Below are 26,802 nucleotides of genomic sequence, written 5' to 3'. Positions count from 1 at the left end.
CAGCTCGGCTGCAGCCCGCAGACATGCAGACTAAAAACAGCGATTTTTTTGAATGGAGTCTGGCGGGGCGGCGGGGAGCCAGCCGGGGCCGTGTAGAGGTGCGCAGGCGGGTGACAGAGCTCCTACCTGCTGGCCTGACCCTTCACCTGCGGCTCCTCCGTCACAGCGTCCAGGTGCCGCTCAGCTGATTGTCTCCCGCTGCGGCTCGCGCTCAGCCTCACATCAGCTGGGCTCTGCGCGCCGATTGATGACGCCGACGGTCGGCTCACGCGTGCAGCGATCCGATCAGTCATGTAGGATCGACACTCTGTTCATCACTCTTCATCCTCCTCCTCCTCGACACGGCGGCCACTCTCTGTGCTCAGTGAAGCTCCATCAGCAGCAGCAGCAGCACGAGGCGCGCTCGCGACGCCAGCACCATGCGGCGGGCACGCGCACGCCCTCGCCCGACTCCAGCAGGAGGTCCCTTCATGTTTCACGACACGACGATAATCAGAGGAAGCTGTATCTGATGTAGATCCACACCTACATCAGTCTGCTCACACCAAGATGTTTTTCACAACTTTATTTATAAAACACGTTTCAGCCTAAACTAAGTTTTAAAAAACGTCTTCGTGAAGGTCATAGACTGGATATAAAGGATGGATGAAAGTGCCCTCATTTTCCGTGACCAGCAGGGAGCGACTCATCTCGTTTCACGAAGATGATCAGAGAGAGAAGAAACAACTTAGCTAAAATAAAAGAATTCAACACAAATGAACAAAGCAAAAATATAAAAAAAACACTACTAAAGAGGAAGCTCAGTTAAACAGAAAAATTGAGGAGCTCAATAAATATAAATGTGATAAAATAACGAGCTTAAGTGGAGAAAATCTATCTGAATTTCAGGAGTGGGACCACACCTCACACACACGCCTTCCTGTTCGCTGACCCTTCTCCAAACTGCAGCCTCAGTTCAAGCTCACATCTTATCTACTCAAACCTAAATGAGCATGTGGTCCCAGATAGTGAAATGCAGGTATTATGGCAACAGATGTTACAGAGGGTGTCCAGCTGCATGTCGAGCACATGAGTCCATTAATTATCCTCATTCATTGTCCACAGTCAGAGGACCTTTGCGCCATCAGCTGATGGAGGAATTCAGACAGTATGTTGGTTCAAACTGGATTCAAACAGCAGTGATGGTCACATCCCAACATCACACCAGCTACAAGTTCAATAATCAGCCCACAAACACGATCACGTCACCTTTCCTTTAAAAAAAAAAAAAGTTTTAATTTTTCTTATTTGTGTTACTGTGTCTGACTAATAAGACTGTGTGACAGTGGTCAGCCTTAAAATTACTGCACTGTCTCCAGCTCATCTGTCAGTGTTACACACTGCAACACTTTTTAATCAGAGTTTAGCATCAGGTCAGTTAAACCACCGTGTATACTGATGTGGTCAGAGGGTTGTTGATCAGTTTCATCTGCTTTGGCATTAATGAAACTAACAATAGAGGAGCAACAATGAGACAACCCCCAAAACAGGAATGGTTTTACAGCTGACAGCCACTGACATTTTTCCCTCTTCATCTTTTCTGTATTTTACTAGTTTAGCATTTGGCTAGGGTCAGCGTCACTACTGGTAGCATGAAGTGATACTTGGACCTTGCACAGGTAGTCCAACTCCTCCAGAATGGCACCCATTACCAGAGGGTTTGCTGTGGGTCTCAGCACAGTCTCAGGAGCATGGAGGAGATTCCAGGAGACAGACAGTTACTCTAGGAGAGCTGGACAGGGCTGTGGAAGGCCCTTAATCCATCAGGAGGACCAGTATCTGCTCCCTTGTGCAAGGAGGAACAATGAGCACTTCCAGAGCTACAAAATGACCTCCAGCAGGCCACTGGTGAGAACGTTTCTCACAAAACAATCAGCAACAAACTTCATGAGGGTGGGCTGAGGCCCCGACATCCTCTAGATCCAATAGTTCACCTGCAATCAATGCAATCCACTTGACACCACCAGGTTGCACTTCAGACTGTCCAGAAGCTCAGAGAAGTCCAGATCTGGGAGGAGATCCCCCACACCAACCTCTGAAGCCTCATTAGGAGCATGCCCTGATGTTCCTTTAATTTGCTTCCTTTTCTCATTTGACTTTGACGTAAAAGGTGGAGCGTGTCCCAAGAGACTTTGTACATAAATATCTTCTAAATACTGATTTCTTGTAGGCATCAGTGAAAACGATGTGAACACTTTCCATCACAACCAATGCAGTCTCTTCACATTTCTTCTTATCACTGAGACGAATGTCTGTGTGGCAGAAGAGACCTGAAGCCTGGTACGATCACTGTGCTCCCTCTGTGACGGAAACCCCTCCCATTCCACATGATGAATGCTGGAAGAGCTCCAGCTCTGACGGAGGCCGGGGCAGTAGGTCTGTAAGTGTGATCAGCTGGTGAAGAAAAATCATACGTAAGCTTGAAAACTCAAAGGAAAACAAGTCATTTCACCTTTACGTGAACCACAGTGATCACAAAAAATCAACTTCACTCAGTGATGAAGTCGTGAAAAACCATCCTTCTGTAACAGGCTGCATCTCTCGTTTCAAACCAAACACTCAAGATGTGATTGAAGTGCAGACTTCCAGCTTTATTTCCAGGGGTTTAACAAAAGTGCTGCATTTACTGAACAAGGATTAAAGCCATTATTGAACACCATCCACCCTGTTTGTTAGAGGCTTTAAAGTAATTCAGTAAGTGAAGTCTTGGCTGATGGATTTAAAATCCACTGTGATGGTCTACAGAGCCAAAATTACAAAATCAGTCACTGTCTAAATATGTATGTACCTAAATGTGTGTTTTCATTTTTAATCATATAAATATGTTGTTGAAAAAATATAAAAAACCATCAAATCATTTTAGGTTGAACTTTACTCAGTGAGCAATGTTGAAAAACATGAATATGAGCAGAAGGTGATCTGCAGAAAACGTGGAAACAGAAACTCTGGTGACATCTGGCAAACTGTGAAACAAACGTGCATCTAAATTCTCCGAGCAGCTCAGTTTGACTCGGAGCGGCACATCTGAAGGGTTAATTCAGAGAATAATCCTGCCGCTGGGACGAATCCAGAAGAATAGCTCCCCACCTACCACCACCACCCACATGTGCAGAAACACAATGAGGCTTCAGGCTAAGCTGCTCCTGTTTCCGCTGATTTCTGCTCAGATGATGTTTAAATCTGCTGCTGCTTCCTCTCTACTGTACTCCAATTACATTCTATCTGACTGACTTTCAGCGTTTGGTGATGTGAGCAAGCGCTTTGGTGACAGTGGCAAGGAAAAACTCCCCTTTCAACAGAAAGATGATATTTCTTACGATCAGTGAAAAAAGGATTTACATAGTGAAATGTCAAACTTCTGATCAGTTGTGTATGCACACAGAGCATTTGGGGCTTCTTTACTTTTAAATGACTGCACCCGTGTGGTGATACATGGAGGTGATCAGCTCGGCTGTAGTTTTGGGTCAGATGTTTCGTCTTCTTGTGGGGCTCAAGTCAGGGCAGCTGAGTTGACTGCCTGCTCAAACACAGTATACTGGTAGCTGTTTTGGTGCTTTAAGCCCAAAAAGGAAGAGGAAATTAGCATCTCCATACATGCTGTAAAATATGGAAGAGGATAAGGGCCACTGGGGAAAAAAAAAGTCTGAACGTTTTTTTTTTTTTCTTCTTTTCCATAATTCTGAGAAAAAAAAGTCAGAATTCTGACTTTTTCCTCGGAATTATTTTTTCTCAGAATTGAAAAAAGAAACCCATCAGAATTCTGAGAAAAAATAATTCCAAGGAAAAAGTCAGAATTCTGACTTTTTTTTCTCAGAATTATGGAAAAGAAGAAAAAACAAAGTTAGTTAGTTGTGATGAACAAAGGAAAAAAAATGTAACACTAAATAATAAAGCCCACAAGTAAGGGTGTAATTGCCCTGTAATTAATCTGAATTTCAATGTAATTATCTTTACCTACAAATACTTAAAGGTAGGCACGAGTAACAAGTCAGGTAACGATGGAGCCTTTTTTCGCCCTTTTCACAATCACTGTTTAAAATAAACTTTCTAAAGGTCAATCTCCTTTCCTGGTTTCCTGAGGTTAGGCAAGAATAAACCATTCCACAATAAAGCGGTACAAATGACGCAGTACTTCAAATTATTTACAGTAGAATTTGTGTCTCCTTTCCCAGAATTTAGGCACTACTTCAAAAGCAATTCTGCAATATTTCTTTGTCCTGGTAAAACAGATGAAACAAAGTACTTCCTGATTGTTTGTTTCTGTTACATTTTGTTTGTACTTGTTCCAGATTTTGAACACAGTTGAACGAAAACCAGTGTCCATGCTGGACTTCCTCCTTTGAAGGCGGTATAATTCTTTGTATTATTACAGCTCTGCTGTTGGAGCCATGCTTCCTTTCAATCAGCCTCTTTATGTTCTGCAAACACTTAACTGCAGACTATTTTGCATAATTTGAGACTTTTCTGAGATACAAATTAAAAAATGATTCAAAAAGCCCTCATTTTATGTTTAATGCTTGATCCAGCACTTGAATTGGTGTAGCCTGGTGGTGGCTGGTATGTAAGAAAAGTGATGGTGACCGAGACCTCTGGCTCAGATTAGATTAACAGTTCCTACTCTTATTATACGATCCTATTTTTTTCATAGAAAAGTCCAAAATTTATACCGTTTCTTTTCAAGGCCATCCAACACCCTTCGAAGGACCAACATTGGCTGCCGGACCATATGTTTGACATCAGGGACATAAAAGCTACACTGCTCAGATATGAGTAAGTTACTGTAGATTACAAGTCAGCTGATTCTGAAAGGGTCAGGTGGAGAAATCATTGATTTCTGTTTGAAGAGCAGGAAATGTTCTAAAAATCTTTATTGTTTCTGAGAATATTCACAAACATCTGGTTTGATTTTCAAACAGCTCGAGTTTCCTTCACTGACCAATGTGTGAACGCCGTGAACAACAGAAGAAGAAACAGAAACCACAGAAGAACTTTGAATAACCTGACAGACGTTTATAAAAATGAAAATAACATTTCATTGCTACAGGGAGAAAATAATTTACAACAGAGCTGGTTTAAACACCGCCCCTCTCTGCTGCAGAGGCTCCGCCCACAAACAGCACCATGAACTGTGACCTTTAAACCTCAGACAGAGAGAGAGCGAGAGACATTCAGAGAGGGGGGGGAGAGAGAGCTACCTACATATAACTCAAATAAATTCAAACTTTAATACCATTTGGAGCAATGCTGTTGACTCTGCCCAACATTGTCTCCATGACAACAGCAGAAAGAAACAACAAAGGAAGAAGAGTTCTGATTGGTCAAAAAAAATGTACAAATATCCTACAAGTCTTTTGTTTTTGTTTGTTTCCAGAGCCCCGCCTCCTCCTGGTTCTGGCAACCAAGCAACAGTAACCAATCACAGTCTTCAGGAGAAAGTAGACTCCTCCTATTGGTCGGTTCTGAACTTCTTTGGTCCGGCAGATTTACTGGGGACAAAACAAAGAGGTTCAGTGAGATTTAAAGAATGATTCTACTAATTTCAGCTTTGCATGACTCACAGCTCAGAATAATCCTTCTTTATCTTAAAAAAACAAAACAAAAAAAACAACTCAGGTTTTTAAAGCAAAGCTTAATTTAATTATTGTAGTTTCTTCCCTTCTAGTCGCTACAGTATAATTTCCTGCTGTGAGATCTTTCTGTTATATGCTCCGTCAGGTTAGGCGGCCTGCAGTGCAAGTCATGGTGACTACAGCCCTGTGGAGGGGCAGCATGTACTGCAGTCGAAGCGTTGAGGCTGATATTTAAAGCCTAAAATCATGATGAAAACAACTCAAATCACAGAGGGAGTCGGCTTTGCTCTTTTTTGGAATAAAAATGACAGACGACTAAAATATTTTAGAACAGGAAACCGTCTGAGAAACACAAATGGAGTCTGCTTGTGTAAAGTCAGTAAAATGGACTGTATGTGGCCTGGTACGTTTTCACATGATCAAATGAATGTTGGGTTTTTTTCCCTTTTGTTTTTTTTTTTTTTTTTTAACTATAGAACAATAAAGTTGTGTCAAAGTGATTCTTACAGGTCTGCAGCGGGTCCTGATCCTGGTCTCTTCACCGCTGCTTTGGGGTCTTTACTAGTTTCTACAGAAGACAGAAAAAACAAACATGAGCTCCATTTTTCTCTGAAAAACATCAGCACACCTGATCCTGGTCCTGGTCGTTCTCACCTTGCAGCCACCGGACCTGCGTGGCGGGACCATAGCCCTTCTGGTTGCGAGCTGCGATGCGGAAGATGATGGCGGGTTTGGTTGTGTAGTCGATGTGTGCGTTGGCGAGGCTGGAGGACTGGACCAGGCAGGACGGGTTGGGGCCACAGTAGACCCTCATGAAGGCCAGCTGGGTGGCACCAGAACCTGAACTGGAGGAGGAGGAGGAGGAAGCCTGGCTGGAGTGGATGGCCAGGTAGACGGAGTACTCCGTGATCTTCCCCGACGTGACGGCAGGAGGCTCCCAAGTCAGCTGGGCCCCGTCCAGGTTCTGCAGGAGCAGAGGTCACATGAAAACATGAGGTTCGGCGCCCCCTACTGGTAACACTGCAGGATAATTGGCTGCCATAAAGCCCGCGTCTCACCTTGCTGATCTTGATGGCGCAGGGCGCTCCGGGGAAACCGGGCAGGCACGTTTTAAACGCCGACACCTCTGAGAATGCGCCGCGGCCGCAGATGTTGATGCCCGCCACACGGAACTTGTAGGCTGTCCCCGGCTGTAGCTCCACCTTTCTCATTCGACTGTAGTCTGGGACCGCGCCCGAGTCGTCCTGCAGGATTGGCGTTATCAAACACATAATCAACAGGAACATCCATGTAAACTGAATAAAACTTTATTTAAAGGCGGCGTTCTTACGTCAGGTGTGTTGTCGTCGTAGGGGACGTAGTAATGCGAGACCACCATGTTGGTGACTTTAACGATGCCGACGTCGAACCACCGATCCTCCTTCACCGACGTCTTCATCTGCAGGGGGCACACAGTTAGCCTTTTGTTAGCATGACGTTATGGTTTTGTTAGCATGTCATTAGCCTGTTTTTCAGTCGCTCACCGGCGCAGGCGGTGCGATGCCGTTGGGTGCCTCTGGCAGTGCAGCAGGTGCTTCATTCTTCACCTGCCCTGATGTCAGAGTGGGGGCGGGACCAAACGTGCTGGCCAGTCGTGCAACAGCGCTCGTTACCGCCGATGATGCCAGCTCGTGTCCGTTACTCGTGTCGGCTGCTGGGTCGTTGAGGCTGTCTGCGGGAGCAAGGCCCTCTGGGAAACACGAGAGTTTATAAGCCTTATAAGATTTTATAAGGAGGAGCAAAGTCATCAGCTGATCAGATCTGATTAGTTATTGATCAGCTATCAGTCGTGTGAACAGATTAAAAGTGATCAAGTTTTCTTTAAAATTAGCCAAACTCAGTTCTCTCAGAAATGAAGAAAATATTTTTGGTGTGCCTGTCCTTCGATTGTCTCCTAACGAACGCTCAATGACGCTGAATGAGAATCTATCCATGGACAGGTGAGTTTGAAAGCTTTTCAGGTGACTTAGTTGTTCCTTACACGGAGTCAGGATCTATTTACTTCACTGCAAGTGAAAACTAATCTGTTTATTTCCTCGTCAGTTTTATTTTTCTCTGTTTTTATGCCTAAATTCATAGACGTAACGGCCGTAGAGATTCGTTTGTAGCTAAAACAAACAGCCTAGCAACAATGACAACATTTAAATATACAATAATGATACTAAGTTTAGACTTCTGACAGCAGGTGTACCTGTAGGGATGCTGCTGTGCTGTGGCTCCGGTTCTGGCTCAGGCTCAGGTTCTGGTTGGTGGATGCCCTGCAGTTGCTGCTGCTGTTGGACGAGCGCTGCCAGCTCCTGCTGGGTCAGAACGATGGGAATAGACTGCTCTGAGCCCTCAGCGTCACCTGCACGAGACAGAATAACGTCTGTGATAAAGGCCACTATATCACAACACAATAGCCTTTACTTTTATTGCACACCCAGATGTGATGACTGAGTGATGGACCTGACTGTGAACCCGCACACCCATCAGCTAATGACTTGTGGTTGGCAGGTCATTAGCTGATGAGATTATCCTGGATAATCCCCCTCTGTGATTCTGTAGCATACAAAATGAACTTCATGTTTTAATCAGTATGACCTGAAACTAGCAAGGTGAGTGAGCCTTTGAACTCTTAATGTTTCCCGAGGCGTAGATCAAATAAATGGGAGAATTGTGAAACACTGCAATTGGTTTATCACATCCCTGACCCCAAAGAGCAAACAGCTGGAAATGGAAACATACAAGGACACAGATATAGCTCCAGCTGTTTGGACTCTTTTCTTGCCTTAACATGAATTATCATGGCTTGTTTTCAGTGCTCTAGTGGGACGAGCAGAGTAATCAGAACCCAGACATTAATGAAGCTGTAATGTTGTGAAACTGCAGTGGTAGTAAAAGCATAACTTTTGGTGAAAAAAGTACAAGTTTGAAATAAGTCTTTTCATATTCATGCAGTTTTTATGTCCACTTACGGCCAGACGAGTCTTTAAAATAATGACATCTTCTCACCGATATGCCCCGCTGCCTGCAGTACTGCCTGTATCGTCGCCTGCTGGGCTGCTTCCTCTGTTGCCGTGGTAACAGCCAGCTGATCCGGCGTCAGCGCCCCCGTCACCATCAGGGTTGTCGTCGTCCCAGAGACATCCTCGCCTCCGTCCCCTTCGGACGACATCAGCTCCTGAGGAAGACCACCGTCTGAAGACGCAATCTGAGGGTGGGGACAAGCCAATCAGCTGCCTGTAGGTGAGTGTGTGTGTTTGTGCAAGTGTGTGTGTGGACGTCTTACCTGTGCTGCCGTATCACCGCCCTCAACATGAACGTGTAACACTGCCGCTGATGACATCACATCCTCTGCTTGGCTGTCTGTCTGCATAGGCTCCTCCCCCTCATCTGCTGCTGCCGTATCCATAGCAACAGCCTCTGAGGACTCCTCGCGTGGCTGTCCGACCAACGAGGAGATCTCCTGCAGAGGCACAGACATGTTGGTGTAGATGTGTCATAATAGTGATGCCATGGATGTGTGTCCGCGTGTCTGTCTCTTACGGGTATGGATGGTCCTGGTGTGGGCGTGGCCTGTGTAACAGTAGTAACAGCTCTGCTCTGATTGGCTGCTGTGGAGGGGGGCTCAGATGTGGAAGGTTCTGTGGACTCTCCCTGTTGGCTGTCTCCACCCTGCTGAGCTGAAGACCACAGGACAGGAAATGAGGTCACTTCCTGCTGAGAATTTCAGCTCTCTTTTTTTCTTTTTCTTCAAAAAGTCAGGTGCGAGCAGGTTACCTGTAGCAGTAGTGGCTGTGTTGGTGGTTCCAGTCTCGTGGGTCTCACATGGTGGATTCGAACACACCTGAAACCAGAAACATGCACCGTTACTCTTGTTTGTAAGTCTTTAACCTGCCACAACTCACCTTCTGAATAGCTGACTCACCTGTTGGAGCCCTCCAGCTCCAGCAGTGGTGGCAGTGTTGGTGGTCCCGGTCTCGTGGGTCTCACATGGTGGATTCGAACACACCTGCAGACACAAACAGCTGGTGTTTAACTACAGACATCACCACACCTTCAACCAATCACTGTCCATCAGTATCCTGCATGTGTCAGGAGTCAAGCGCTCTCTAACCTGTTGGAGCCCACCAACTCCAGCAGTGGTGGCGGTGTTGGTGGTTCCAGTCTCGTGGGTCTCACACGGTGGATTTGAGCAGGTGTTCAGAATGACAGCAGGTGGAGCTGACTGCTGAGCTGCTGACTGCTGAGCTGCAGGCTGGTTTGAACTCATCTGAGGAGGAAAAGCGGGAACGTGATTGTCATACAGAATCAGCAAAAACCCTGCGAGCCCTTACAGGACTCAGTTTTTCCTGTACTGTTAGCTAAACGGTTTTACAGACTTGACTATGCGCTCCTATAACAACCACATGCACAGTGAGCTGGTACTCAATTGTAACAGAAAACGACCGAGGGAAGTCGACTCAAGTTGAGTTGGTACTACGGAGAAAAAAAAAAAAAAAAAAAAAAGAGGCATAAGACTCCATGAATTCACCTGCAGCTCCTGGCTCATGCTTGCTGAGGCCACCGTGGCAGTGTTAGTTGTTCCTGTCTCGTGCATCTCGCAGGGCGGGTTTGAGCACACCTGGTTACTACCGCCGATGTTCGCGCTGGCGACGGTAGCGGTGTTGGTCGTTCCCGTCTCGTGCGTCTCACAGGGAGGGTTTGAGCACACCTGGTTATTACCGAGGATATTTGCAGTGGCGACCGTGGCAGTGTTTGTCGTTCCCGTCTCGTGCGTCTCACAGGGAGGGTTTGAGCACACCTGGTTGCTACCGCCGATGTTTGCGCTAGCGACAGTGGCGGTGTTGGTCGTCCCTGTCTCGTGCGTCTCACAGGGCGGGTTGGAGCAGACCATTGTCACTGCAGCATCATTAATAACAGCATAAAAAACTTTGAAACAACCATCATGTAGTTCAACGTGCATTACAGTTTACTTCGTGCAGCAGCTGAAAGGAATACTTGTTGTACTGGTTTCTCTACCTGCAGCAACTGCACTTTCCCCAGTCTCTCCCTGTGCAGTAGTTGTTGTACTCGTAATCGTAGTACTTCCAGGTTCCTCTGAAGTAGGAGAAGCCATGATAGAGACTGGCAGATCCTGGACAACCGGCTGAGCCTCTGCACCGCTTGGTGTTGTGATCAGAGTCACCTGAAGAGAGAAATTACAGTATTACTACAGAATAATGGAGAGAGTAAGTACTAAAACCAAGAACTTCCTGTCCAGTGTAATTGCAGTACTACAGTAAAGTATTCCAGTATTAGATGAATTACCTGCTTAGGTCCAGCGGCAGCTGTGGCTGTCGTGACCTGGCTAGCCAGTGTGGCAATAGTTGCCAGGGTGGTGATTGGTGTTGCCAAGGAGGCGTTAACCTGAGTGCCGGCGGCAGTGGAGACGTTTCCTGTAACCGTCCCCAGACTGGAGACACCTGCAGAGGTAAAATCACAGGTGCTGTGTTTGGACTGGTCACTTTTCCACTGACACTGAACAGACTAAGCGGGGTGCGGTGCAAACAGCTGTTGGAACATTTTGGACAGCACTATCATCGCTGCTACAAAATCGTGAGCCAGCTGGTCGTCATCATCTCTGACCTCAAATTTGGTTCAGATTTTTAACCCTGCTACTTTTGGATAATGTAGGATGGATGCTGTTGCTGCAGTTTGCATGCAAATGTTTCACTGGTCAGACATTTTATACATGTAACATATTTTTAGTGTAGAAGATAAGTTTTAATCATGCAGCCCTGGTGCCAGAACCGACCCACTAAAGGGTCCAGTGTAGCCCACCGGGCAGCTTTAAGTGTGAAAAGTCAAGCTCTTTAGAGGCCTATGTCCCATAATCTTCTTCATACCAAAAACAGAACGTCTAATGCAGTGAAAGGAGGCGTCTGTCTGGATATTAAAGCACAGACACATATAGTAGCAGAGGCAACAAACAAAGACACATCGATAATGCCAGACAAAAACACAAAGTGTGAAAATGTTTCAGGCTGATAAGGAGGACTATGTCATACAGCTGTTTCAACATCACACCCTGTGTATACAATACTGCTCGTGAGTGTTATTAGAAAAAAAGGTGTCATTAGAGTCTGGAGGAACCCAATGTTGCTCTAATGTGACTTGATATGTGTATGATTGGTAGACATGACATCACTGCAGCACTGACAAAACAAATATGACAAATCATACATTGTCAGGCATTAGTTTGTAGCTTTGTAACGACAGCATCCTCATGCTGTGAGGGTCAGTGCAGGTGGGTTACCTGTGGTTCCCTTGACAACCAGCGTGGTTACTGTGCCGGGCTTGCTGCCAACACCTCCTGGTGACACCAGTCTGACTCCGCTCATCGGGACGGTCCTGAGTATTGTGCCCGGCGTACCTGGAGCTCCTTTCAACACCACCTGAACACACACACACACACACACACACACACACACACACACAGAATACTTCAGTTGGCTTTAAATCCCCTAGGTGGTGCTGGAAAAATAATCCTCAGTTTTTCCTTCATAAAGGTAATTTTGATACCCGTCAAAAAGATTAAGGTGTTTTCACACCTGCAGTGTTTAGTTGGTTTAAATCGATCTCATTTTCCTCCTTGGTGCGGTTCATTTGTGCAGGTGTGACACAACCGCACGGACACTTCTGGAGGAGTTGGTATCGGTGCGGTTCCAAATGAACTCCAGAGCGGTTCTTTTACATTGTGAATGTAATTGGACCTCAATTGGAACAAACCACCAGGCATACATTACAAGTTTGAGCTAAAAAAACTAAACAAACAAACAAATGTCCTGTGGCCACGTATGCTTTGCAGCAAAGTACTACAGATGTGCAAAGGTATGAACGGGCTAGAAGCTAGCTGTGAAATTAGTGACTATGGGAGGAGTCTCCAGTTCTCCCAAAGTCCAGAACACAGCACCTTCTTTCTGTATTTACTCTTGTTGTCCTGCCCCAGACACACGTGGCCAATGAGCAGACTGAATATTCTAATGTGGTTTGTAGCGATGTAAACAAACCAAACCACGGGAAATGGCAACAAGTTTACAAACTCAGCAACTGATTCAGACCAGAGTAAACAAACTACAGGTGTGAAAACAGTAAACACAGTTTTGGTAATCAGGGTTTTGTTTACTGAGGTTACTTAAAAACAAACAAACAAACACAAAAACTCACTGCTTGTACTGTATTTGAACTGGGGCTATTACAATTATTTAAAAAACCAAAAACCAAAAAAAAAAAACACTAAAATTTAAAACAGAGTGGAGAAAAAAAAGCAGTAAACTGAAAAAAAAACCAAAAAACAAAACACTAGATTTTTTTGGAAAAAACATAACTTTATGAACTAGAACTAGAAAAGTAAAATGAAAAGAAAATATATTTAGTCTTAATATTTAACAGTTTTGTTAAAACCTGTTGGCACAACCAGCCTGATGAGGCTTGAGCGACAAATGCACTGAATTTAATAGTTTTAGCCACTTTAAATATCAATGTCACAAATTAAAATTTAATGTGTAATTAATAAAAAATGAATGAGAAAAAACAAACCTATAATAACTGTGATGACAGGCGGATCATGGTGACTGTGAGCCAATAACATGAACAACTGAAGAGAAAAGCTTCGTGGCCTCCTTGCTGCACTTTGTACATGCCACTTTAACCTGATGCTAATTTGCTAAATGAGTATAAAGATGCCAGCAATGTGGCGGCAGAGGGTTCATGTAAAGGAGCCTCAAGTGTTTCATTGGGTATAATTTTTTTTAATGAATACATTTTTGTTTGGTGTGGCGGATGTGGCATCTAATGTGGCAGATACATGGAGTACATCAGAGTATTAAACAGTATTAAACTATTAAACAGACACAGGACCAACACAGACTTCTGAGGATTGTTTTCTTACAGTTTCTCTCAGATTTCTAAGTTTGTTTTTTTCCTGATATTCTTTAACCAACACGTCTCATCAGTCAGATTCACCGTTCAGCCTGCAGTATTAGTGTTATAAATAAAGTTGAATTTTACTGTCTGCATGTCCACACATTACAGAGTGTGTGCATGCGTGCGTGTGCGCATTACCTGTGTGACCCCCTGCTGGCCACCTGCAGACACTTTTGGCACGGTGGTGATGATTTTTCCAGCGGTCCCTGGAGTCACCATCTTGGTAGTCAGGATGGTGATTGGACTGTTTCCACCTGGAAGCGGAGGAGCTTCACTCAGTCATCCACCACATTAAACATTAAACTGGACTTACAGTGGTCCGACTTTCTTTCAGGAATGTTCCTGGGGGAGTGAAATGACCCCAATGTGGCAGTCGTAATAAGAGCTGGTCGAGTTCTCTCCTTTACCAATGAAACAATTGTTCTAACCAGGCAGAATCTACAACACTGAAACACCGAAGTGAGGCTATTGGATGTGTTACTGGCTCTTTAAACCATGTAAGGCTTTGAGGTGTGTGTGTGTGTGTCGGTGCTGTACCTGCGCCTCCCTGCAAAGCTGACACTGGGATGGTCTTAATGATGGTGGTTCCGGGTTTGGAGGCTGCCGGCGCGACGCCCAGGATGGTGGGTTTCCCTGCTGAGGATCCAGCCTGTGCCGTGCTGAGGATGGTGGTCTGCTTACCATCGGCAGACGATACCAACTTCAGGATGGTTCCTGCAGGGAGACCGCCCTTAGCCTGACAGGAAGTGGGAGGAGGAAGAATCAGGGTTACTGAGTTTTTACATTTTTTAAAAAAAATTCTAGTCAGAGAAGAAACTTACATTTAATGTTGTATAACACAACACCATGCAGATAAATTAATGACGTAAAAAAAGTTTTGAAAAAGTTTGCCAAGAGTTCTCAAACTTTAAGCAGTTTTTAAATGGATTTGACTGCGATTCTAAACTTTGTTTTTTAATCGTCCCAGCAAGAACTGAAACTGAAGTTAGGGGTCTCTCAGTATTCATTTACAGAGGGGGTTCAAACTCATCAGGACTCTGGGACCAGTACCTGTAGGATCTGAGTTACTGCGCTGCTCCCAGCCTGGACAGTAACGGCACCACTCTGAACTGGTTTGGTCTGGACCACTGATACCACTTTCCCCAGGCTGCTGAGGTTACTGAGCTGATACAGAGGGAGGGATGATGTCATAAACAACACTCTGACCCACACGCACATGCTGATATCAGTAGATGATCATCTAAACAGCCCTGCAGCTGACATCACTCACCAGTGTCCCGCCTCCTCCCATGCTCAGTGGGCTGTTAACCAGAGTGATGGTCTTTGTGACTCCACCCACCACCGTTGTGACCACCTGAGCCTGCTGAGAGACGGTCACCGTGCCCGACTTATGGACCGTGATGATTGGCCTGCTGGGGGTCCCAGGGGTGGAGACAGAGGCCCCACCCACCTGGGCTGCAGCCGTCTTCAACATTCCCGTGGCCACGTTACTCACCTGAGAAAAAGAGCAAGATGTTACACGTCACCTGCCGTGTGTTCTGATGTAATCCTGCGTCTTGGAGGCATCAAGTTGAGTTTTATCTTTACCACTTTGACAGGCAGACTGCTCGTTCCTGGACTGACAGCGACCGTCTTCACTAGCGTAGCTCCTGCGGGGACATTCAGCACAGTTGCCGTAGATGGAGGGATCTTCTGAGTCGCTGCAGCTGCCGCTGCCAATGCTGCCATGCCACTCATCTGAGGATTGCTACCGATTGGCTGAGGGGAGACAGGAATAAGCTATCACAACACGAATATTTGAAAAATAAGAACGAAAATCCACATCAAAGTTTATGACAGTATACAAAGTGCTTGTTACAGGAAGGAGTCCAGTTTTACCAGATTATCCACGCTTACATGGACGACATGAAACAGTGCAGAGCGAAGTGTGACACCTGTATTGAGGAGGGTGGGAGATGAGGTGAAAGCTCATAAGAAACAAAGTTCTGTTTACCGTTTGACCGGGCTGAGCAGGTACCACCATACGAACACCTGCAGGAAGTGTTGTCACACCAACCGGCGACTTGGGCATGGCCTGTCTCACTGTGACGATGGAGGCTCCACCTGTTGTACCTGGAGCTGATGGCACTTTCAAGATTGCTGCAGAAACAAAAAGATAGGTGAGGGACATTCATGTGCACCCGCCTGATCACCACTACATCTACCTGTGCAAGTATGGAGACCCACCTGGTGCTTTAGCAGCTGCAGCCAATGGGGTTCCAGCTACAGATGCAGTGGGAGTAGGGACCAGTGTGATGCTGGACAGGGGGACAGTTTGGTTGGCTGGTGCTGCTGTGACGGGGACAGAGCTTTTGGGGGAGCTGGCTCCAGGTGTGGCAATAGTGGGGGAAGGGGTTGTGGCAGGTGAGGAGGCCGCAGGTGTGGCAGGAATGTCGTACTTCTGCAGCTGTAGCAAGTAGGTGTCTGCAGTCTGTGACGGCCCCCAGCTCACCTCCAGAGACGTAGTGTTTGCCCGCACCAGCTGCACCCGAGAAGGGGCACAGGGACGCTCTGAGAACAGGTCAGACAAATTATACCAGGTCAGACTGTCAGCTCAGGTAAAACAGCACTAGTACACCTCTTTTAGTACACTCACCGGTCTCCAGGTACCAGAGGTCCTTGCAGCACACCTGGTTGTTCCAGGCCTTCCTGTATCCATCTCTGCCGCTCCAGATATAAAGTCTGGAGTTGATGGCGACGCTGCAGTGACCTGCACGAGCTCTGGGAATGTTCTCCTCCGAAGTGTCCATCAGCACCGTTTCCCAGCACATCGTGTCTGGAGGCAGACGAGTGAGCTCACAGTTTTGTCTTTTGTGTGTTTAATTCCTCTTTAGTTTCAGTTATTTATGCACATGTAGAACATCTGTTATATCAGCAACATAATTTACACGACCTGACATGAGCAGAAGCTCTCAGCCCCACACATGTGAAGAGCCCCTGTGAGTGTTGCTGTGTATCTGAGTGTGTATTTGTACCCAGGTTGAGGCAGGCCAGTGTGTTGGTGCACTTCCACTCCTTCTCATGAGTTGCCACTTTAACATCATCCATCACCAGAGGAACCCAACCTCCAAAAACATACATCCTGAAAGAAAACAGTCGGGATTTCAGCGTGCAGTAATAGAATACAGCTCAGACGTCTGGGATCACTTAAGAGTCCTTGTTTAGATATTTGAGCCCCATCCATTTTCGGCCACTTATGCAGGTCCAGATTGTAAGGGCAGCAGTTTAAGCAGAAACACAGTGTCTCCAAGCCAGCTGACACACATAATCTCTCCTGTGTGCCTTCAGTTCTCCCACAAGTTCATCAAGTAGACTGATTTCACTTTTGTTCAGTTATAGCAGTGCTCAAGATGATAGATTACCCCATCACCAAAGGGACCAAAATACATCTAAAATGCACACATTAACCTGCCATATTTCCTCTGTCACACAGCCTAACGCTGGCATCTATCCATTTTCTGCTCCTCGTTTAAAGTTCAGTCACAACAGCAGCTGAATAACCAGCGTACTCCAAATATCCTTCTCCACAGAAAAGTTTTCCAGTTCCTCTTATTGAAACCTGAAGTGCTCAAAGATCACATATTCAATCTCTCCAGAAACTTCTGGGTATTCCCTGGTGTTCCCACCCAGTTCCAGGTTTGCCCAGATAACCTCCAGATAGAAGCACCAGGACCACCTCAGTTGGCTTCTTTCAAATTTGGACCGTTAACAAAAATCAGCCAACGCCTGTGTGGCTGCCAACAAAAAGAGCCATTCTGGGACAGAAAAGTTAATATAATAAAGGCTCTTAGGCGTGTGGTGACTGACCTCTGCTTTTGCAATTAATACAATAGCTGTGGTAAAAGTCACACTGTTGCTTAGCGATATTCAAGTTCCACTACAGTGGCAACCTGATGGCTAGGTAGCAAAGCTGTACCGTCAACCACTGTTGTTTAAAGTCCCCAAGAGAAAAGAAAAGCTCTGGGATATTGACACTTTATTTTAAATACAAACAAATGTGCTTCTAAAAAATAAACAAGGACATCTCAAAGTGAATCCAGTCTTTTGAATCATAGTGTGTGTGTGTGTGTGTGTGTGTGTGTGTGTGTGAGTGGGGCAGTACTTGTTGTTGATGGTGGTGGCGGAGTGCAGACTGCGAGGTAGGGGGGCCGTCCCACCGAGGCCTGGTTTGCTCCACACAAGAGAGTCTATGTTATGAAGAAGACAGGAGCCAATCAGAAGTCAGTAAAGCTGGTTTGGACCCGAGTGTCCCATTTTTTGATTGTTTTTTTTTTTTTGCTCTGTTCACTTCAGACCAGATGTTTTGTAAATTTAACAACTGTCAAAGGAGTTGCAAAGAAAAGCGTCTGGACTTCTTTAAGTTGCTTGAAGACGTTTCACCTCTCATCCGAGAAGCTTCTTCTAAGCTAAGACCTTCTAAGGTCAAATGGCCGAGAGTCCCAGATTTAAACCCAGTGGGAGTATCCCCCCAAGGAGGGACAAAGGACCCCCTGGTGATCCTCTAATCACATGCGCCCAGGTGTGAAAGCGGGTGTGGGACCTAATCAGCCAGGGTTTCGGGTGAGCCCATTGTGAAAACTGGCCCCACCTTGTCATGTGAATTCCTGAGGTCAGATGGCCCAGGATGTGTCACTCACACTTGACCTTAGAACTGAAGAAGCTTCTCGGATGAGAGGTGAAACGTCTTCAAGCAACTTAAAGAAGTCCAGACGCTTTTCTTTGCAACTCCTTTGACTACGATGACCTGGATGACTGAGAACCTTCACAGACAAATTTAACAACTGTTGAATCAGGACACTCGTCTCCACAGAATCACACAAACACTCAGCAATGACGCCACCTCACCTATGTCGAGGACCCACAGGTCCCCCAGCCGGCAGCCACTCATGCCTCCGTAGATGATTAGCCTGCTGGCCCCGTGGTTTGTTGTCACCACCGCCGTGTGACTCTCTCTGGGTGGTGGTGGTGGGCCGGACGTTGCTGGAATCTCCCAGCCGACCACGCTGGAGCCCGGCCGCAGCTCCAGACAGTACAGGTCATTCAGGTATCTGAGGGCAGAGGTCAAAGAACAGGCTCAAGGTCTGTATCTGGACCAATAGTTTTTAGCTCTGGCTCCCGGCGTTTCCTACCTGGGGATGTTGTTTTTGGGATCTTCGCTATCATTGGCTAGTCCACCAAAAAGGTAGCACCGGCTTCCAATCAGAGAGAAGCTGTGTCCAAGACGGGGGCAGGGGGGTGGGCCATTCTTTGGCGCTTTGGCCTTCAGACGTTTCCACTCCCAGCGACTTGCCTGAAGGTGTAAGGTGTTACACAGTAAAACTTTCATGAGCTTTTTAAAGCTTCATAAAGACTTAAAGGCTCTGCAGACACTTCGAATTACTGGTTTTACTACATTTACATTTGGAATGAATGAATAAAGAAAGAAAAAAAAAAAAAGAGTAGCTACGCTAATCAGCTCTGTACCTACAGGCTAACACACTCTGCTGTCTACACCTACACCATCAATCGTCATCTGAGATAGTTAGCGTCTGACCATCCAGATACCCTGCTCCCTGCAGCAGCATCACTGACCTGCAGCTCGTATAGGTCGTTGCTGTATTTGCCGTACTCCACCATCCCTCCGAACACCAGCAGCCTTGTCCCGTCACACACGAAGCCATAGGCGGCACAGCCAGGGGGGATGTCACCACGGACTGCAGGGATGAACCACTGGTTGGTGGCTGGAAGTCAGATTGGTCAGATGTTATTCATAATGTTCCTGATTTTCAGTGTTTCATGATAGTAATGTAACTGCTCGACCCAGTTGAGACTGTTAAAAGAGTCACTGAGAAATCCCAGAGACTGTGCTGAACCTCTTAAGACATGCTCTGACACCACACACACTAAGAGTAGGGATGCAGGAATCTAATATTTGGTTGGAACATCGGGCCAACCCTCATTCAGAAAACAGGACCCGTTTCATTTCTCCGTGTTTGATTTGTTGCAGGACAGCAGTTAGTGGGTGTGCTGACATAGTGTGGAGAAAGCTGACAGCAAAGTGTCAGCAGTTTGGAGGTTTTTCATGCTTGCTACACCAACACCTTTTCTTTGTATGTTCGCAAAATGTCTTTTGGTTAACAGCAAACTGTGGTCAAAGTGCACTGACAAAACTGAAAAGCTCGAAAGGCAAGATGATCAGCTTCTTGAATCTTTTGTTCAGTCAGAGGGACTTCATACGTGGAATATACATACACACTCTACATCAGGGGTCCCCAATCCCAGTCCACGAGGGCCGGTGTCCCTGCAGGTTTTAGATGTGTCCTTGATCCATCACAGCTGATTTAAATGGATAAATTACCTTCTCAACATGTCTTGAAGTTCTCCAGAGGCCTGGTAATGAACTAATCATGTGTTTCAGGTGTGTTGACCCGGGGTGATATCTAAAACCTGCAGGGACACCGGCCCTCGCGGACTTGGATTGGGGACCCTGCTCTACATGGTAGAACCTAAGAAGGTCATTAGTTTGGTTTAACACTTGCTGGAAAGTTTTATTAAAATATGTCATTAACAGAGTTTACTGATCACTGTGACTAATTTTTGTGACAAATATTTCAAAAGATTTAAACAGGGACAATGAGAGAAAACCCTATTACAAAACTTTATAAATTATATTATTAGAACTTGATTTTTCCTGAAAAAAGCTCATTTAGATTTGGAACACTTGCAGCCTGCAAGTTCACATCAACAAGATGTGAACTTGGCATGAAAACACAGACTACATACAAAAATGTTTAAATCTACATCAACTGAAAGAAACACATTCAACAAGCATGAACAGCAGCCCCCGGGAATGTTATTAAGGAAATAAAACAGTCCAAACAAGCTTGACATCAACTGGTTCGGAATACATTTGTGCCTTGAACCTAAAGCTTTAGGAAATCATCAACCACACGATCTTCACACACAGCAATTAAGTTTTCTTAGATTTCGCAGATTTTTATCTGCAGTCGATGGCAGGTTAGTACGGAAGCGTAGAGCTGCCACCCAGGCAAAAGAAAAAAAGAAGTATATCACGTTATAACGTGAAAAGTTTATTGTTCTAACAAGATACTTTTCACGTTTGTACAATATACTATCATGTTTGTACAATATACTTTTCACGTTTGAACAATATAATATCACGTTATTACAATATGCATAAATATCACGTTATTACAATATAAATATCACGTTCGTACAATATAAATATCACGTTCGTACAATATAAATATATTGTACGAACGTGATATTTATGCATATTGTAATAACGTGATATTATATTGTTCAAACGTGAAAAGTATATTGTACAAACATGATAGTATATTGTACAAACGTGAAAAGTATCTTGTTAGAACAATAAACTTTTCACGTTATAACGTGATATACTTCTTTTTTTCTTTTGCCTGGGTGGCAGCTCTACGTTTCCGTAGGTTAGAACCACGATAGAGAATGATAAAATAAAGACCGCACAAACCACTTGGACACAAGTACAAAAACACTAAAAACGAACTTTGAAATGTAATTTTTCTAAACGGGTTTGTTTTCAAGTGTTTTTCTTTATTTTCTGCAGCACCGTGGGGGTGTGTCCCTGTGACGTCAGCAATGTTTTCAGTAAAAACGCGCCATTTCTCTCTGTGCTTCTGCCAGAGCCGCCCGGTTAGCCGCTAGCTGACTGCTAACCTTGTTAGCATGCGGTGCGGGGCTAGTAGGTTTTATTTGGTCTGAGGTTAGCCTAGCATAGCAGGCTAAACCTTTATTGAGCGTTTCAGCCTCATTAGTCACAAGCAGAACAAAACGCCGCTATCTTAGCTCTTTAGCACAGTTAGCTTCGAGATAGCATATAAATTAAGTTAGCATGCAGCCACACAGACCATATTCACATAATTATTTGAGCACATGGGACATATGAATCGTAGACTCGTACCTGTGTTGTAGACATGCAACTCGTCCACGATCCCCTCGTTCCCCCCGCCGAACACCACCATCAGCTCCTTAATGGCTACGGCCCTGTGTCCGTGCCGGGGCCGTGGGACTGGACCAGTTGATCCTAGGACGCGCTTCCAGCGGGGCTGTAGCACCACTGGACTCCCGGGCTTGGCTTCCATTGGGCTGTTCTCTGGGTGCGCTCCTCTCGGTCCTCAGTGACAGACAAAGATCAAAATTCAGTCGCGAGTTTAAAACGGTATGCGGCTGGCATTAGCCCGCTAACTAGCGCCAGAAGCTAACTAGCCGGCTAATGTCCCTGACGTTGTTGTGTGGCTAACTAGCTTCTGCTAAGGAGATTAAAGCGCCGCTCTGTGAGCTGCGGTCTAACCCGGATCCGTAATCTTTTATTGGACCCACTATATGAAAAAACCCTTCCTTTCTAGATCCAGCCGCTGAATCGAGCTCTGATAGAGACCACTGGGGTGCTATCCAGCCCAGTGGGCGCTGTTGTAGACGGGAGGAAGCCGCCAATAGCAGCTCAGGCTAACACAAATGAGCATACGGCTGCTGTGTGCAGCGCTGTGAGGAGCCCCGGAGGCTGCAGGCTGCTATCAGACACGCAGAGCGGCCGGGGCGGGAGCCGCCATCTTGCTGCTAACAGAAGCCGCTGAAAATGGCAGAGAAGCTAGGTGGCTAACAGCTAGCAGCTAACAGACAACTTCCTGTCCCCAGTATTAACCTCGATATACAAAAACAAAGTGACTTAATAGCTCCGTGAGCAGCTTTCAGTCTACTGTATTAAACTTTATAATTTAATTTAATCTTTACATTTACAATAGTGGGAATAAATATTAATAAAACAAATAATGACTTCATTTCTAAAAGTCTGCAGAAAAACTCAAAATCACTTTACAATCTACAATCTTCTTCTGACTACTGAATCAAAAACTGTCATCAGTTCAGCCATCATCTCCTCATATAGACCCCAAAAGATAGAAAACAGCTGGCAGATTCAAATAACCTGGGACTAACTAATCTTATTACTGCATTTTTAATTATTGTGTATTTATTATAAGTCTGTATTTGATTACCTTCTTAGATAATTATTTTTTACACTGGAGTCCTGAGTCATATAAAATATAAATATAAAAGGTTAACTAAAAAAGCTAATATTCATGTGTCAGTTTTAAAAGAAATATGTAAAACTTTGAATAACTGCTTTAAATCATTATTTGTGCCTGAATGACTTGCAGCATTTAAACTCAACAGTTCCAGTCAGGATGCAGAAGATCCTGGAGCTCTGGCCTGCTCCGATTGGCTGTCTCCCTGTCGGGTGACTGATGATGCTCTGGACACTGGAAAACTGACAGATGTGGACTTGACTGAGCTGGTTGTTGAATGTTTGTTTAAACAGCATTGCTGCTGACAGGTAGCATAAATATGTTTCACCTCTGAATTGGGATTTTACCCCCTGACTGTGTCACTTGAAAAAACTGGAGGGATTCGTAAAAGGCCCAGAGCTAAAAGTGACGCCATCACCGTGCTGCTTCATCCACCCAACAGAAAAACACAAATTTCAAACTTGCAGAGAGCAAAAGCTGCAAATTTGGGATTCTTACACTTTTCAGTGCACATTATATTTAATTAGATTTATAATTAAATTAACTACACATTCTGCAAGAATTTAGTGAAAACACCATAACTGTCCATCTTAGACACCTACTGGAGTTTTTTCCAAATGCTGTTTTTATGGGTGGAAGAGTTAAATATGCCACACAAAGTGAATGTTTTCAACAGGACTTGCGCTTTCTGAGCAATGACCCAAATTTTCAAGACCTGGTTCCTCGCCTGCCTCTGCCTGATGGCCCTGAGAGTTTGCCGTCATCTACCATTAAAAACAACCAGTCAAAGCGGAGGGTCCCTCCAAGCAGACCCAATATAGCATCAACGTTTTTAGGTACTCAAACAGAACAACACACCCAGGCTTCTGTGATAAACACACCAAAAAACTAACAGACTAACTGCAAAATAAACACAGAAAATTGTATTAAGGGACGATTTACATAAAGTTGTTTTTAAAAATAACTTCGTGAACACTTGGATAGCTTCACCCTGACCTCGCCCATTATATAACACGCTATATTTGCAGTGCTATTGACATTCTCTACAGTAAATGTCACAACAGAGCTCAGCAGCTACTTTTTTTATAAGGTCTCTGTTTCCAGAATTGAATTTCCCATTTCCTATTTCAGGAAATCCTTTTATAAAGAGTTTTAATCCTTGAACCAAGACAACCAGCTGAGAGGTGACCTTTGACCATAAAAAGATTTCATTAGTATTAAAAAAATAAAGGAAAATGGAAAAAATGACAAAGGTTCAAAACTGTGTACATAATTACATAATTATATAAGGAATCACTCATCACATAATTAACTGCAAATCCAAGATTCCACAGCAAATGGCCTTAAACCCCCTCAAATGTGAAGCTTTTCATTGTTGTAGTGCTTCTGTGGTTAATATGTTGTATAATAACAGTTTGAATGGATTTTTGTAGTTTGTGTTGCGTTATAAGTATCGCCTCCTTATTGATCTGGCACAGGGCTTTGCACCTGACTACAGAAACCACAAGAGTGGCAATTGAAGTTTCATGCTCTCAAAGTAACCTGATGATCATAGGTTTAAACATTTCCATGGTAACAGCGGCCTCCACCACAGATGTAGGATTATAGGTTGAAAAGTTCTACGCATTCCACCCAGGACATCTAGCCTATGTCCTGTAACTTTGCGAATAAAATTCCTTCTTGCTGACACAAGACTGTGGATTCTACAGCAGCACTATCATAGTTTTACAACACTATACAGAAGATGTATCCTACATCTATCAGCTTAGACCATCATTGACCAGAAACTTCCAGTGTCCTAAAAATCAGGATAATTCAAGCAGCAGCACGTTTTGCTTAAGCTGAAATATTTTTCACTTGCACAGGCACATTCTCATCAGCTGCATCAAATTCACCTCATTGCCTAAACTTTGCTAAGTATTTGATATGAAACCACCATAAAGGATCAAACCACCTGAACTGTTTGTACCGCATCGCTGTGTAATTAACTGTTAGTTTTCTATTAGGACAATTAAGGCTCCGGTTGCCTAGGTAACCCTCTAATATTTTTACCACTGCCTCATAGGTCAATCGAAGGTTGCTTCAAATTGCATTAGGGACCTGCTCAACTTGCATCAAAAAATTATCATGCTGGCAGTCCAAAACCAACTGGTAATATTGCTGCAGATGTGTCCATCTTTAACATACAGTCTATGATTGTAGACTAAATATGGAGGTAATATAATTTACTGTATTTGGCTTCATTCTTCTTTTAGCTTCTTCCTTTAGGGGTGACAACAGCGGATCATCTGCCTTCATTTCACCCTATTGCTAGCACGGTCATCCTTCACTACATTCATTAATCTTCCCTGTGGTCTTCCTCGTTTCCTCCTCTCTGGCAGTTCTATCTTCATCCTGCATCCTTAGTCCAATATATCCTCTATCCCTCCCATGCACATCTCAGCCTTGCCTTCCCTTTCAATCTCGTTGTTATCCTTCTGTCACAAGTTCCCAATGACGCTTGTCTGCACTTACTCCACCCTTCTTCTTCACCTCTCTTGTGCACTGTCCGTTGCTTTGGATGGTTGAACCCAGGTATTTAAACTCATCTACCTTCAAAATGAAGCTTCTTGCAGCTTCACTGTTACACCTTTCTTCCTCTCATTCACACACATGTATTATGTCCTGCATCTATTACGGTACATTTAACTTCATATAGAAATTTTACATTACTATAGTGTAAAACTTACAGCTGAGCTTGTAAAGCTGGAATTCAAGTTGTAAATACACAGATTTGTATTTTGGATATTTATTTTTTGGACACATATACTTTAACAACATCAGTATTGTTGTTTTCACCGTGTCCTAAAATCTGTCCTGCTAATGCTCTGCTGTTTGTTTCAGAAACATGGAAATGCTTGCTGTGACTAAGTGGACAATCCAAACACAGCCACCTGAACTCCCATTGAAACCTTACACGGGCTGTTTCACGTCGGAGCAATTAAAAGCTCCGGCACGCCTGCCGTTCTCCGCTTCCGGTTAGCTCGGCAGGTAACCGACGCACCTGGCTGCACTTTTATTTGCTGCTCAGTAACATTCATGACAACATAAGTGGAATCCAGTGCCACAGCTATTTGCTACCTAATGCTAAAACCCACCGCTAGGATAAAGCTATCCACAGTTAGCATGCACTCACAAAGCTAACCGGCTAACTTGTATAATGTTTTATTTATTTCGTTTTTCTTTATCACAACTGTAAATTAAACCTAGAGGGAGATCAAAACCTTTAGGAGCTGTCCTATGAGACATTTTAGATCCCCTGGGTGAAACAAGTATTTGTACACCTAACCAAAACAAAACCCTTTTCTCTCTACGGGAAGCCGGCGGGCTATCTGCCCATTCTGATCCGGAAACGGAGCGTTAAAGCAGACGTTAGCAATTCTACAGGGCTGCTAATGCTAGTCTACTTTATTAATGTGCTGTTAGCAGACCGTTCTCGTGCTAACCAAAGATTATCATCGTTGTATCAGATAGCGTCCAACATTAGCTCAAATTAGCACAAAGAGCTGCAGGTAGCCGTACGGATAGCTTAGCTAACACAGAAGCTTCATTAATGATTAGCATCTGCTAATTTAATAGTGGTTAACTGATGGAGCTTTCACCAAACTTCCTGTTAAAATGATTCTTTAGCCCGCGGGCTTCAGTAGCTCTGGAACGGTTAATGTAGCTCAACAACGAGCTTGCCTTAAATAAGTAGCTGGTTATGCTAACGGCTGTTAGCACTGACGTCCCTTCCCTCAACAAACATGGCGGCAGTACCGTTAACCGCTCAAACAGGCTGAAAAGTCGCGACTAGCATTCGGCCTGGTCCTGCCCGGTCCGATCTGGAGTACTTACTCACTTTGCGGATTCTGTCGTGTACAGTCAGACTGAGCTCAGAGCAATCTTTCCGTAGCTTCAAACGCTCATCTTCATCTTCGACATGCCGTTCAAAGAGACGCCATTTCCTCCCCAACTTCACGGCGCAATAGCGCCCCCTCAGGACATACATAAACACACGGCTACAGTCTTTCAGTAGAAATGGAAACTAAATGTCATTAAAACAGTCTAAAAATGAATGA

At 44.7% G+C, this 26,802-nt stretch overlaps 1 protein-coding gene across 3 annotated transcripts; it reads right to left on the bottom strand.

The window, feature by feature from the left end:
* Window positions 1-4,889: 4,889 nt before the first annotated feature.
* hcfc1b (host cell factor C1b) lies at window positions 4,890-26,747 on the bottom strand. 3 transcript variants are annotated; one of them, XM_013265642.2, is made up of 32 exons: window positions 26,579-26,747; window positions 21,580-21,792; window positions 19,209-19,357; window positions 18,767-18,927; window positions 18,483-18,685; window positions 17,740-17,824; window positions 16,613-16,719; window positions 16,234-16,413; window positions 15,825-16,148; window positions 15,592-15,737; window positions 15,186-15,356; window positions 14,869-15,093; window positions 14,649-14,762; window positions 14,136-14,334; window positions 13,737-13,852; window positions 11,929-12,067; window positions 10,941-11,095; window positions 10,653-10,818; window positions 10,165-10,532; window positions 9,748-9,903; window positions 9,559-9,642; window positions 9,411-9,477; window positions 9,177-9,313; window positions 8,920-9,096; window positions 8,643-8,841; window positions 7,840-7,995; window positions 7,133-7,338; window positions 6,940-7,047; window positions 6,668-6,853; window positions 6,264-6,573; window positions 6,117-6,177; window positions 4,890-5,525 (listed from the first exon to the last, which is right to left on the bottom strand). In XM_013265642.2, exons 1-32 carry the CDS (start codon window positions 26,730-26,732, stop codon window positions 5,486-5,488), a joined length of 5,262 nt encoding a protein of 1,753 aa, XP_013121096.1. In that variant the 5' UTR covers window positions 26,733-26,747; the 3' UTR covers window positions 4,890-5,485. The 3 variants fall into 3 exon arrangements, with proteins under 3 accessions (XP_013121096.1, XP_013121098.1, XP_013121097.1); XM_013265644.3 differs by having other exon boundaries at window positions 26,583-26,719; XM_013265643.2 differs by lacking the exon at window positions 9,559-9,642.
* Between the last annotated feature and the right edge of the window lie 55 nt (window positions 26,748-26,802).

Source organism: Oreochromis niloticus, linkage group LG20 (assembly GCF_001858045.2).
Source record: "Oreochromis niloticus isolate F11D_XX linkage group LG20, O_niloticus_UMD_NMBU, whole genome shotgun sequence".
In the NCBI taxonomy this organism is placed as follows: domain Eukaryota; kingdom Metazoa; phylum Chordata; class Actinopteri; order Cichliformes; family Cichlidae; genus Oreochromis; species Oreochromis niloticus.
The sequence above is the reverse complement of the archived record's forward strand: the minus strand, read 5'-3'. Positions and strand labels throughout refer to the sequence as shown.

What these genes read in the sequence shown, in the direction of transcription:
- hcfc1b (XM_013265642.2), bottom strand. Translation starts at nt 26,732, where the DNA reads ATGTATGTCCTGAGGGGGCGCTATTGCGCCGTGAAGTTGGGGAGGAAA. An exon ending in CACAGCCACTACTGCTACAG is followed by an intron (nt 9,314 to 9,410) that starts GTAACCTGCTCG and finishes TGTGGTCTTCAG; the next exon opens with CTCAGCAGGGTGGAGACAGC. An exon ending in GCATCGCACCGCCTGCGCCG is followed by an intron (nt 7,048 to 7,132) that starts GTGAGCGACTGA and finishes TGCCCCCTGCAG; the next exon opens with ATGAAGACGTCGGTGAAGGA.